The sequence below is a fragment of the Penaeus vannamei genome, chromosome 6 (genome assembly GCF_042767895.1).
Source record: "Penaeus vannamei isolate JL-2024 chromosome 6, ASM4276789v1, whole genome shotgun sequence".
NCBI lineage: Eukaryota > Metazoa > Arthropoda > Malacostraca > Decapoda > Penaeidae > Penaeus > Penaeus vannamei.
The window spans coordinates 46,969,057-46,982,383 of NC_091554.1; the positions used below are offsets into that span (position 1 = coordinate 46,969,057).

At 44.0% G+C, this 13,327-nt stretch overlaps 1 protein-coding gene across 1 annotated transcript in view; it reads left to right on the top strand.

The window, feature by feature from the left end:
* Positions 1-13,327, top strand: part of LOC113808833 (mucin-5AC) — a 16,118-nt gene extending 2,791 nt beyond the window's left edge. The window contains exons 3-11 of the mRNA XM_070122493.1: positions 1-113; positions 977-1,283; positions 1,871-1,922; positions 2,284-2,326; positions 2,852-2,977; positions 4,879-4,958; positions 7,336-7,470; positions 9,401-9,475; positions 9,657-13,327. The exon at positions 1-113 is cut by the window's left edge and continues 12 nt beyond it. Coding sequence (XP_069978594.1) covers positions 1-113; positions 977-1,283; positions 1,871-1,922; positions 2,284-2,326; positions 2,852-2,977; positions 4,879-4,958; positions 7,336-7,470; positions 9,401-9,475; positions 9,657-12,424 — 3,699 coding nt within the window. The 3' untranslated portion in view covers positions 12,425-13,327. The remainder of the gene's footprint in view (positions 114-976; positions 1,284-1,870; positions 1,923-2,283; positions 2,327-2,851; positions 2,978-4,878; positions 4,959-7,335; positions 7,471-9,400; positions 9,476-9,656) is intronic.

The following is a 13,327-nucleotide window of genomic DNA, read 5'->3' on the forward strand; positions in this document are numbered from 1 at the left end:
TACATGAAGTCCATGCTGTCCAAGTCCGAGTCGACCAACAGCAGCATCCCGCCGTCCAATATTCTGACCCACAGCGCCGACCAAGCAGGGCCCGAGGATGCGTCCTACGTCAGGTATGTGGATGAGGGCGTGGGTAAGGGCGTGGGTAGCTTGTAGGAGGCGCTGATGTGGGGGGGGTTGGAGTTGGGGTTGGGGTTGGGGTTGGGGTTGGAGTTGGAGTTGGAGTTGGAGTTGGAGTTGGAGTTGGAGTTGGAGTTGGAGTTGGAGTTGGAGTTGGAGTTGGAGTTGGAGTTGGGGTTGGAGTTGGAGTTGGAGTTGGAGTTGGAGTTGGAGTTGGAGTTGGAGTTGGAGTTGGATTCTGTGGGTTAGTTGCTGTTGTTTGATGATTCCCAAACCCCCCCCCCCCTCGAGCGTCCTATATATGTATGCATGTATATATGTATGGCTGTATACATTATATATGTATATTGCAGGAGACTCTTTCTTCCTCCTTTTTATGTGATTCTCATTTCTCAGAAACGCTTGTCTTTATCCCATCTGTTTAAACGTTTTTCTCTTTTTATATTATTTTTAAACTTTTTTCTTTGTTTTCATCCCTCTTCCTCTTCTTTATACGACTCTCATTTCTCAAAAATGTTTTTCTTTATCCCCCTGTATGAACGTTTTTCTTTATTCCCCTCTGCTTAATTGTTTTTACCCCTTCCCTTATTCCCCTCCATTTAAACGTTTCCCCCCCACCTTTTAAACATTTTTTTTTTCTTTTTATCCCCTTCCTTTCATTTATCCCCTTTCACTCATTCCCTTTCATCCATTTAAACGTTTTTCTCTATTCCCCTCTGCTTAAACGTTTTTTTCCGTCTTTATTCCCCTCCTTTGAAACATTTTTTCCTCCCTATATCCCCTTCCACTCAAACGTTCTCTTTATCCCCCTCTAAACGTTTTTTTCCCTTTCCCCCACCCTCTCTACCCACCCCAGCTGGGACTGCCCCGACACCCCAACCACCAAAGGCAAATCCGAGCAAGCAAGCGCCTCTTCCTCGTCTGGGGCGCAACCAGGAGCATCTACCTCTTCGTGGGCGCAAGCAGGAGCATCTACCTCTTCGTGGGCGCAAGCAGGAGCATCTACCTCCTCGGGGGCGCAAGCAGGAGCATCAAGCAGGAAGCAGACACAGAAACCCAACTCAAATCCTTTCATTGAAATGCTTGGCTTGGTCCCCTTGAAATCGGAGACGGAGCCCCCGCCCGTGGCCTCGGTGGGAACGCCCATCAGTGCTTATGGTGACGTAAGTGAAGGGAACGACTTCGGTGGGAGGGAATTCGTCAACTTTATAACTTGGCGAGTTGTTAGGGTAACTTATTGGGTTCGATGGGAGGGACTCGGTAACTTGACGGCTTGGTGAGTTGTTAGGGTAACTTATTGGGTTCGATGGGAGGGACTCGGTAACTTTGACGGCTAGGTGAGTTGTTAGGGTAACTTGGTAAATGACTTGGAAATGTTTAAAAAAAATTATTTCATAATTTGGAAGATGACGATGAGGGTTGGCAACATAGACGATGACTTGGCAACATAGACGATGACTTGGCAATATAGACGATGACTTGGCAACATAGACGATGACTTGGCGACTTGGGAAGGGACTTGACGACTTGGGAAGGGACTTGGCGACTTGGGAAGGGACCTGGCGACTTGGGAAGGGACTTGGCAAATTGACAAGGGAATAATTTGATCTCTTGAACATGTAATTGTTTATCGATTCCCCTATCTATTCATTCATCCCTCCATTTATTAATTCTTCCATCTCTTCATCAGTTTATTTAATCATCATATATTATTTACTATCTATTCATCCATTTCCACTTTTTTTTGCAGGCCTCTCCAAGCATGAAAGCCCACGTCACACCTGTTATTACAGTCGATTCGCGTAAGTATTCAGTCAGTCGGTCGGTCATTCAGTCAGTCGGTCAGTCAGTCGGTCGGTCGGTCGGTCGGTCATTGTTGGCGTGTTAAGTAACTTTTTCTCATCATAGTTGGGTCACGTAAGTCCAAGGGTGACATGGTCTAAGGGAAGGGGGAAGAGAGAGACGGAGGGAGGGTGGGAGGGTAAGGAGAGGACGAGGGGGAGAAAGAATGAGAGAGAGAGAGAGAGAGAGAGAGGGGGGGGGGGGGGGGGGAGGGGGGCAGAGCGAGATGAAGAGTGAAACAGACTGTCCAAAGAACCAGACAGAAATGTTAAATTATTACACAGACATAACTAATTATTTATTCTACGTCTATATTTTCAGCGGATGACCGAGAGAGACCGAGGAAGCCGTCTCTAGTTATTTGGTAAGTTTGCATTTATAATTTTCTATTTCTTTCTTTTTCTCTTTCTCTGTATCTCTCTCTCTCTCTCTCTCTCTCTCTCTCTCTCTCTCTCTCTCTCTCTCTCTCTCTCTCTCTCTCTCTCCCTCTCCCTCTCCCTCTCCCTCTCCCTCTCCCCCTCCCTCTCCCTCTCCCTCTCTCTCTCTCTCTCTCTCTCTCTCTCTCTCTCTCTCTCTCTCTCTCTCTCCCGCTCCCTCCCCCCCTCTCTCTCTCTCTAAAACTTGGTGCAAATATTTATAGCAAAATAAGTATTGCTTTCGCATTGATCTGTCTCAAAACTATGCAAGTAACGCTTTCAAAACTGCCTGCTTATTTCGTTTCTGCATTTTTATATTTTAACAAATTTGTTTCATTTTTCTCTTCATTCTTTTCCTTTCCGTTTTTCATTTTTCTCTTTTTTAATCATCATGTTTATAGATTTAAAAAAAAAATGGGTTTTCAATTTATCATTATAATTATCATTATTATTATTTCCTTCGAGTTTAAAAGTATCAAGACACTTTTTTTTATCCTATACCTGTTCTTCGTCATCAGGCCCAGTGGTGGCAGCGGAAATGACAGCGTGTTTCCGTGTGCCTTGAACTTCGATAACCTGTCAGGTGGCACTCCGAACAGGTAGGCCTTCATGAGTTTACAGACTTGTCGAAAGTCTGATTTGAAAAATTGTCCCCGTAAATTGAGTAAAGTATGTGGTGTATTATTTTACCGATGGTATTTGCTGCTGAAAGTTTGAATTGCACAATTTTCAGGTGTCATTTTAATTGAATTCTTTCTCTTGTTTATCCATTTATCCATTTTTTGAGTTCTTGAGGAAATGGTTATGAATCATCTCAATTACTTTGGACTATCCTGCATCTCCTTATAAGTCAGAAATCTTAGCAATTTATTCCACCACGCCTGGGTAGGCCTACTGTTGCTGCTGCTGTTGTCAGGCTCGGTTGGAGGATTGAAGTGATCTAGGCCTGGGCGCTAGAGTTTAAGTACTCTCAAGCTGTGCCAGCTACCTGGGAGTGAGGAGAGCCTGCGATCCAATAGGTGAGCCGTGTCAGTGTCAGCCAATCAGGTCTCGGCATTAGTCTTCCAGAAGCTGCTGATGGTGAGGTGCAAGGACCGGCTGTAGACCTGAGACCCAACCTGGAGGAAGTATGCAGAGTTGCAGGTTGCGAGGGTCAGCTAAGGTACTCCAACTCCAGCGAGGGAGCTAAGTGAGCAAGCGATAAGCTGCGTTCATTTCACTCTGGTGGTCACCAGTATGGCAAAGGATTTGCATCCACCACTTGACTGGTCTATATTATCTCTTTGTGGAGTGAGTGGGGTGGGTGTAAGTTCCCACAGGTATGGCTGGGTGCTGGAGTCATGTGGAGACCAATGGGGAAGCTGGTGAGGCACCCCGACGACGGAGCCCTGGGTAGGCCTACTGTTGCTGCTGCTGTTGTTGGGTTCAGTTGGAGGATTGAAGTGATGATCTAGACCCGGGCATTGGAGCTTAAGTATTCTCAAGCTGTGCCAGCTACCCAGGAGCGAGGAGAGCCTGCGGTCCAATAGGTGAGCCGTAAGGTGTCCTTGTCAACCAAACAGGTCTTGGCATTAGTCTTCCAGAAGCTGCTGATGGTGAGGTGCAAGGACTAGCTGTGGACCCGAGACCCAACCTGGGGGAAGTATGTCGTGCTGCAGGGTGCAGGAGTCGGCCACACTGCTGTTCAGTAGTTTTAGCTTGGAGGTCACCCAAAAATTTACCCTCCAGCATCCTGGACAGAGGGAATGGGGTATTGGAACAAGTCTTTCACTTTCTGCTCCAAAGTTCACCTTACTGCTCCAAGGTTAAAGACAATTGTCCTATAAACAACAATAACCTTGTCACCCTCCGATGGTGTATCTTGTGAACTGAGTGAAAGCAGCCAGGCACACACCTTAAGTAACCTTGGCCTGAAATTGTGCCACATGTGATGTGTCGTGGTATGAATGCAGCCGTAGAGGACATGAGTACTTGTTTATGACTGTCCCAGATCACTTGAAAAGTTCCAGAAATCCTATTTATCTTCATTCTAACTGTCCTGTACCTCTTCCTGACAGTTGGCAGTAACCCTACATCATTATTCAACAATCCTATATATCCTCAGAACTATCCAGTATGTTATCACAAACACACAGTTACACATACAGTAAGATGAAGAGAAAATCGGCAACAATAAGAACTGAAATTGTGGTTTCCATCTCGAGAGTTCCTCAGGCAGACAACTGAATTGGATGCAGTGGTCCATTTCGGTTGCTTGTCCTTCTGGTGGACTCTTAACAAGTCCAAAACGTCCTAATTTTTTATTTATTGTGGTTTTAAACTATCTTGCACACTATCGTCAGAACTATCCCGTACGTCTTGCTCAGAGCTACCCTGAGTGCCTTATTCTGACAAGCTGACCCCTCTTCCCAACACAAACAATCCAGATACATTTTTTCTCTTTATTCAAACCTCTAATTGATCAATACTTCTATGCTTTCACTCCCCACTCTTTCCACAGAATTACAGTTTCTGACGACGATGACAGGTACCCTCCCGAGAGTGGCAGCCACTACTCTTATTCTCCCCATGAGGTGAAAGGTACGATATTGTCTTTCCTTGCCAACTTTTTTAATGGAAACCAATTACAATGTCATTATTTCATTATCGTTATCATATGATTTTAATGAACTTAAGCACAAATATTTCTCTGGTTCAGAGATTTGAGGGTTTAATGGTATTTTCTTTTTCTGCACTGTCAGCTCAGGAAGTAATCATTTTTGTTTTATGATTATGAAATATTCAAACTATAAAACTTAACTCGGTCATCAAATTCCAAGTCAAGAGTTGGTCCTATGTCTAAGTGGACGTAAGGAATATGCCTGTAGAGAAACTTGGGTTTTTAGCCGTGGGAAGACGCGATATAGTAACAAGTTCCTTTCGACCCTGACTTTAACCCCAGTATGTTGTCTGTATACCAGTAATCACTTATAGCTGAATCGACTGACAGGGATGACTGGGTACAAACACAAGACCTTGCAATTTTAAGACAAGCTCTTTACCACGGAGCTATGACACCTCTACCACGGAGATGGCCTTATTGATATTTAAAACTAACTTTGCATTGTCAAATTCTTAGTTAAAGAGGGAGATAGCAAACCAAAGGCAGATTATATATCTGAATAGATTTTAACCCATATGTAACCTGTAAATATTTCCTTGTATGTGGCAATCGTTACGTGAAACCTTAGGGCAATTTTCAGCACACAGGTGATAAGGATGAACGTTCTATTACAGGCAGGATAACCGGTATCATATAAGTGGAGGTGGAGTAAATCCTTTGGCCTTGCATATTTTCTTAATTACTTAATCAATTTGCTAGTAATACTGCCGACTGTGTTTTGTAAGCCTGATGGGGAGTGATCCCCCCCCACCTCCAACACTTTCCGATATACCTTGCTGCAGAACTAAATACCTTATTATGTCATTTACTGTTTCTGTAATCCTTCATAGATTAATCCTTAGAAGACATAAAGAATTTCGAATTTCACTTTCGTTTTCTAGAATATGTAAAATATTATTTTTCTACTTTTTTTTCGTTTTAAAATGTGAAAAACGACTTATTCGGTATTTATATATACAGTATAATATATATATATATATATTATATATATATATATATATATATATATATATATATATATATATATATATATATATATATATATATATATATATATATATATATATATATATATATATATAGGTAGGTAGATAGATAGATAATGAAAAAACTGCAATTAGTTCATTTTCATGTATCACTAACTAGAAATTTAACATGCGGGAATTTCATATATATTTTTTTTGATGTCCCACATTAAAGTAACACATGGTCATTTGCTTGATTCATAAGAATAACGCAAACACCCTGATAAGGGTAAATTTATGACACTGGCCAAAGAGGTGATAAGACCGGGAGATTGATTATAGGGTTGTCAAAAGTGGTTGGTTATTCTGGCAGTTATTATTATGCTAAGTCATACGAAAAGCCACACTGAAAAAAAATCGACAATTATACCACCAATGGCTCCAGTGCAGGTCAAAAAGCAGCTAAGAAAGAAAGAGAAGATAGGAAATCAAGAGCTTTTTGAGAAGTAAAAACACTTGCTGAACAAAGACTTCAACCTGCTGGTGCACATACGCATGTATAGTGACGTGCTGGCAGGGAAGGCGCCTGCCCTTCCTGCCTATGATAATGAGGAGCACCAAAATGAATGCTAACATGCATATGTGTTGTCGAAGGCGCCTGAGGTATTCGTTAGTAAATAAAGATAATTCTTCTAAGAAACCAACAATTCTCAAGAAAATATGATTTCAATTAAACAAACTCAATATATTGATTGATGACGGAATTCGACAGTCAAACCTCAAATTGATCATAATTTGATAAGGAGCAACCTCTATAATGTTACTTTTTCTCCTTGCTTTTAATGATAATTCAAGTTAATTGGTTGTTTAACTCTTTCCATTAACACAGCTAAACTTTTATTCTAATGTTATAATTGGATGATGAATAAAACAAGCTACCCCTACAAAAATTTAAAGGTACCAGGGACGGGGGCGCTATTTCAACTTTTTGCACCCCTCCCCAGCACGCCACTGTACATGTATGTGTTTACTTGGATTTACATGCATACATGGGTGTTAATATACATCCAGGTACAAACACGGTCAAAACTTGTCAAATCTGTTTCGAAAATCAGCTTAATACCGCACTTTTTGTATAGGTGAAGACAGATTGGAAGCTTCAATTCAATTCACAGTACACGACTAAATGTGAACGAGCAGATGTGAACACACACACACACATATATCTATCTATTTATTTATTTATGTATCTAAACTTAACATAGGTACTTGCACATACATAAATCCATCTACTCTGTATGCAGTGTCTCATAAAACTATTTTATTGCAGAGTGGTCTCGATACAAACGGCCCTTTGCCCCATGCTGCATGACCGTCATGAGGGAGGGCAGTTGCGGCCTCGTCATCATGGCCCTCGGCTTCATCGTCTTCTTCATCGCTGCCATCGTCATCTGTACGAGCGAGAGTAAGTCCTTTTGGAAAATCTTCAGTTAGATGGACGACGCGCTGTGATTTTTTGTTTTCTTTTTATTTCTTTTTTCTTTATTTGTTTGTTCTTTTTCTTTCTCTTTTCTGGATTTGTTCTTTCTTTCTTTCTCTTTCTTTATTTGTTCTTTCTTTCTCTTTCTTTTTCTTTATTTGTTCTTTCTTTCTCTTTCTTTATTTGTTCTTTCTTCTTCTTTCTCTCTTTCTTCTTCTTTCTCTCTTTCTTCTTCTTTCTCTCTTTCTTTCCCTCTCTCTCTCTCTCTCTCTCTCTCTCTCTCTCTCTCTCTCTCTCTCTCTCTCTCTCTCTCTCTCTCTCTCTATCTCTCTCTCATTCCTTACTCTCTCATTCCTTACTCTCTTTATTAATTGTCTCGTTTTTATGCTTTTAAGTTTTTGTTTGTTTTTCGTTAAATGTACATGTATTTTTTTCTTGTTGTTAGTTTTATTTTTTGTTAAGCTTTACATTGTTACAGTTTTTAAAAGCTTTTTTTGTTCATGCGTGAATAACTAAGATGTATAGTAATTTAATAATAAAAAAGTATGACCGCTAGCTTCATTTTTTTATCCTTCAAACTATTGATATTGACATTGAAGTTAATTAAATAGCCATATAGGTAACTGTCATCGTATCAATATTGAAATAATAGCACCAAGTTCCTGTTGAACACATGATTTCGTTTCATATCGTATTAATTATAAAGATTTTCACTTGATTAAATCCATGTGCTCGTGAACGAACATGTGTTAAGGTAATTACTTGAAAGATTTATGAGTTCATATATTACGAGGAAGAAAAAAAAAAGGAGGAAAAGTCTTGTTTATCATTATATATTTTTTCTTGTGATCTTTTTATTTATTATCTATCATTTATCTATTATTTATTATTTATCTATTATTTATCTATTATTTATTATTTATCTATTATTTATTATTCATCTATTATTTATATATTTATCATTTATTATTATTATGATTACTTGTGATCTTTTTATTATGTTTCTCTCTTCCTCGATTCTTTCACTTTTTTTCTGTCCTGTCTTGTGTATTTCGCTTAGGCTCCACCTTTCCTCTATTTCTTCCATTCCTTATCTATTTTTTCCCTCTAACCCTTGCATTTTATTCTAGTATATTTTAATTCCCATTTTTTAACGTCTTCCAATCCCATTTTTTACTCTTTTTCTTTTTGAACTTTGCTCCCTACCTCTTTACATTGTAGTTTCTACCAGTCTGTCTTACCTTTTGTAGTGTCTTCCATCCACTCTCTCTTGCTTCTCCATGTGCCCCTTCCTCCTCCTTTGCTTCTTCATGTGCCCCTTCCTCCTCTTCTTCATCTGTGTCCCTTCCTCCTCTTCTTCATCTGTGTCCCTTCCTCCTGTGCCCGTGTGTGCCCCTTCCTCTTCTTCATCTCTGTGCCCCTTCCTCTTCTTCATCTCTGTGCCCCTTCCTCTTCTTCATCTCTGTGCCCCTTCCTCTTCTTCATCTCTGTGCCCCTTCCTCTTCTTCATCTCTGTGCCCCTTCCTCTTCTTCATCTCTGTGCCTCTTCTTCTTCATCTCAGTGCCCCTTCCTCTTCTTCATCTCTGTGCCCCTTCCTCCTCTTTTGCTTCTTCATGTGCCCCTTCCTCCTCCTCTTCATCTGTGTCCCTTCCTCCTGTGCCCGTGTGTGCCCCTTCCTCTTCTTCATCTCTATGCCCCTTCCTCCTCTTCATCTCTGTGCCCCTTCCTCTTCTTCATCTCTATGCCCCTTCCTCTTCTTCATCTCTGTGCCCCTTCCTCTTCTTCATCTCTGTGCCCCTTCCTCTTCTTCATCTCTATGCCCCTTCCTCTTCTTCATCTCTGTGCCCCTTCCTCTTCTGCTTGAAAGACGCCAAAGACAAAAGCACTGACGATGCCTAACCCCCTTGCCCTCAGCGCTGTCAATGCCAACGCCAGAAGAACAGGTGATGGAAGCAGCCAAGTTGTCAGTATTGCCAGATTTTCATGCGCGTAAGTGTCACGGCAAACTTGACCCGGTGAACCTGGTGTCACTTTCTTCTGGATTTACAGTGCTCTTTCCCCTTGTTTAGAACTGGAGAAATTTTAAGATGAGTAAGATGCATGAAATATGGAATTGCACTTTTGTTGAACAGTGACAGTCGTGGTAATGATGGTCCATATATCATTTCAGAAGTGAACGTACCGCTGCCTCAGAGAATCAGTTTCTTAATGGGAAATGATACTGATACAACAGTCGAGCCACAAGCAACCACGGCGACCACCTTACACCCAAGCACCACCGCCGTGCCACAAGGAAACATCACCGCTATGCCGCCAGCGAACACCACTGCTATGTCATCAACAGACGCCACTGCTATGCCCCCAACAGACGCCACTGCTATGCCCCCAACAGACGCCACTGCTATGCCATTAACAGACGCTACTGCTATGCTATCAACAGACGCCACCGCTATGCCATCAACAGATGCCACTGCTATGCCCCCAACAGACGCCACTGCTATGCCATTAACAGACGCTACTGCTATGCTATCAACAGACGCCACCGCTATGCCATCAACAGATGCCACTGCTATGCCCCCAACAGACGCCACTGCTATGCCCCCAACAGACGCCACTGCTATGCCATTAACAGACGCTACTGCTATGCTATCAACAGACGCCACCGCTATGCCATCAACAGATGCCACTGCTATGCCATCAACAGATACCAATGCTATGCCATCAACAGACGCCACCGCTATGCCATCAACAGACGCTACTGCTATGCCATCAACAGACGCTACTGCTATGCTATCAACAGACGCCACCGCTATGCCATCAACAGATACCACTGCTATGCCATTAACAGATGCCACTGCTATGCCATCAACAGACGCCGCTGCTATGCCACCAACAGACGCCACTGCTATGCCACCAACAGACACCACTGCTATGCCATCAACAGATGCCACTGCTATGCCATCAACAGATGCCACTGCTATGCCATCAACAGACGCCACTGCTATGCCACCAACAGACGCCACTGCTATGCCACCAACAGATACCACCGCTATGCCATCAACAGATGCCACCGCTATGTCATCAACAGATGCCACTGCTATGCCATCAACAGACGCCACTGCTATGCCACCAACAGACGCCACCGCTATGTCATCAACAGACGCCACCGCTATGCCACCAACAGACGCCACCGCTATGCCACCAACAGACGCCACCGCTATGCCACCAACAGACGCCACCGCTATGCCATCAACAGACGCCACTGCTATGCCACCAACAGACGCCACTGCTATGCCACCAGCGAACACCACTGCTATGCCGCCAGCAAACACCACTGCTATGCCGCCAGCAAACACCACTGCTATGCCGCCAGCAAACACCACTGCTATGCCGCCAGCGAACACCACTGCTATGCCGCCAGCGAACACCACTGCTATGCCGCCAGCAAACACCACTGCTATGCCGCCAGCAAACACCACTGCTATGCCGCCAGCAAACACCACTGCTATGCCGCCAGCAAACACCACTGCTATGCCGCCAGCAAACACCACTGCTATGCCGCCAGCAAACACCACTGCTATGCCGCCAGCAAACACCACTGCTATGCCGCCAGCAAACACCACTGCTATGCCGCCAGCAAACACCACTGCTATGCCGCCAGCAAACACCACTGCTATGCCGCCAGCAAACACCACTGCTATGCCGCCAGCAAACACCACTGCTATGCCGCCAGCAAACACCACCGCTATGCCGCCAGCAAACACCACCGCTATGCCGCCAGCAAACACCACCGCTATGCCGCCAGCAAACACCACTGCTATGCCGCCGGCGAACACCACCGCTATGCCGCCGGCGAACACCACTGCTATGCCGCCAGCAAACACCACTGCTATGCCGCCAGCAAACACCACTGCTATGCCGCCAGCAAACACCACTGCTATGCCGCCGGCGAACACCACTGCTATGCCGCCAGCAAACACCACTGCTATGCCGCCGGCGAACACCACTGCTATGCCGCCGGCGAACACCACTGCTATGCCGCCAGCAAACACCACTGCTATGCCGCCGGCGAACACCACTGCTATGCCGCCGGCGAACACCACTGCTATGCCGCCGGCGAACACCACTGCTATGCCGCCGGCGAACACCACTGCTATGCCGCCAGCAAACACCACTGCTATGCCGCCAGCAAACACCACTGCTATGCCGCCAGCAAACACCACTGCTATGCCGCCAGCAAACACCACTGCTATGCCGCCGGCGAACACCACTGCTATGTCGCCAGCAAACACCACTGCTATGCCGCCAGCAAACACCACTGCTATGCCGCCAGCAAACACCACTGCTATGCCGCCGGCGAACACCACTGCTATGTCGCCAGCAAACACCACTGCTATGCCGCCGGCGAACACCACTGCTATGCCGCCGGCGAACACCACTGCTATGCCGCCGGCGAACACCACCGCTACCCAGGCCCCATCAACAACCAAAGTCACCGTCCCTGTGATAGGAGCTGTGCATGCGTATATGGCGTTGTTATCGCCATCGTCACCACCCTCGTCATCACCTACGTCATCACCACCACCTTCGTCATCGTCATCACCTTCGTCATCCTCATCTTCGTCATCACCTTCGTCATCCTCATCTTCGTCATCACCTTCGTCATCCTCATCTTCATCATCATCACCACCACCTTCGTCATCGTCATCACCTTCGTCATCGTCATCTTCGTCATCGTCATCATCTTCGTCATCACCACCTTCGTCATCACCACCACCTTCGTCATCACCACCACCTTCGTCATCGTCATCACCTTCGTCATCGTCATCATCTTCGTCATCACCACCACCTTCGTCGTCATCATCATCTTCGTCAGCGTCGTCGTCGTCTTTCACACAGGGACAGAGGCCCAATTTCATCTTGGACGGAGGCAGCTAAAGGACAGGCGACGGTCGAGTGCGCCCAGTCTTCGTTCGGCGACAAAAGAGGGAGATCAGCTTCTTTGTCGAGGTTTCAAGTGAGAATAGTTCTTCGCGTGTTGGAGGTGGGTGCGGGTTTCAGACTGGAGGAAATTTAAGTCATGAAGATAGTCCTGGCTTCAAGAAGGGCGTCGTTTCAGTGTTGAGGTGGTCGAGGCTTCAGTAAAGAAAATATTTCACTGTTGAGGTGGTCGAGGCTTCAGTAAAGAAAATATTTCATTGTTGAGGTGGTCCAGTCTTCAATAAAGAAAATATTTCACTGCAAAAGTAGTCTTTAAAGTAAAGAAATATTTCACTGAGGTGGTCTTGGCTTCCATAAAGAAAATATTTCACTGCAAAAGTAGTCTTTTAAAGTAAAGAAAATATTTCGCTGTTGGTGGTGGTCCGGCCTTCAATAAGGAGGCTGTTTCACTGTTGGTGGTGGTCCAGGCTTCCAAAAAGAGAAGACTTCACTGTTGGAGATAACCCCGCCTTCTAGTGAGTAGACCTCTGTTGAAGATCCTTCTGGCTTCATTATAAAGAAGGTTGTAGTGTAGAAAATATTGTAAATATGAAGAAAACTCCGCTGCTCGAGATACTGGGAAAAGTTCCAAAATTCGGGTGTTTACATGAACAAAATCATGTTCGGTGTTTATACTAAAGTGAGGTTTTCTTTTTTTTATTTTATGATATTTAATTGTGTGTTTTGAGGATCGTTTTTATTCTTTTAGAGGTTTAAAGTTCCAGTTTTAAGATATTTTATTGTGATAAAACACAAAAAAAAAGTTATATGTATTTTTAAGTGCTAAATATTCCATGTTTTAATGGATATTGTTTACAAAGTTTTTATATGTATTCTCTTAATATACTACAAAATTTACAA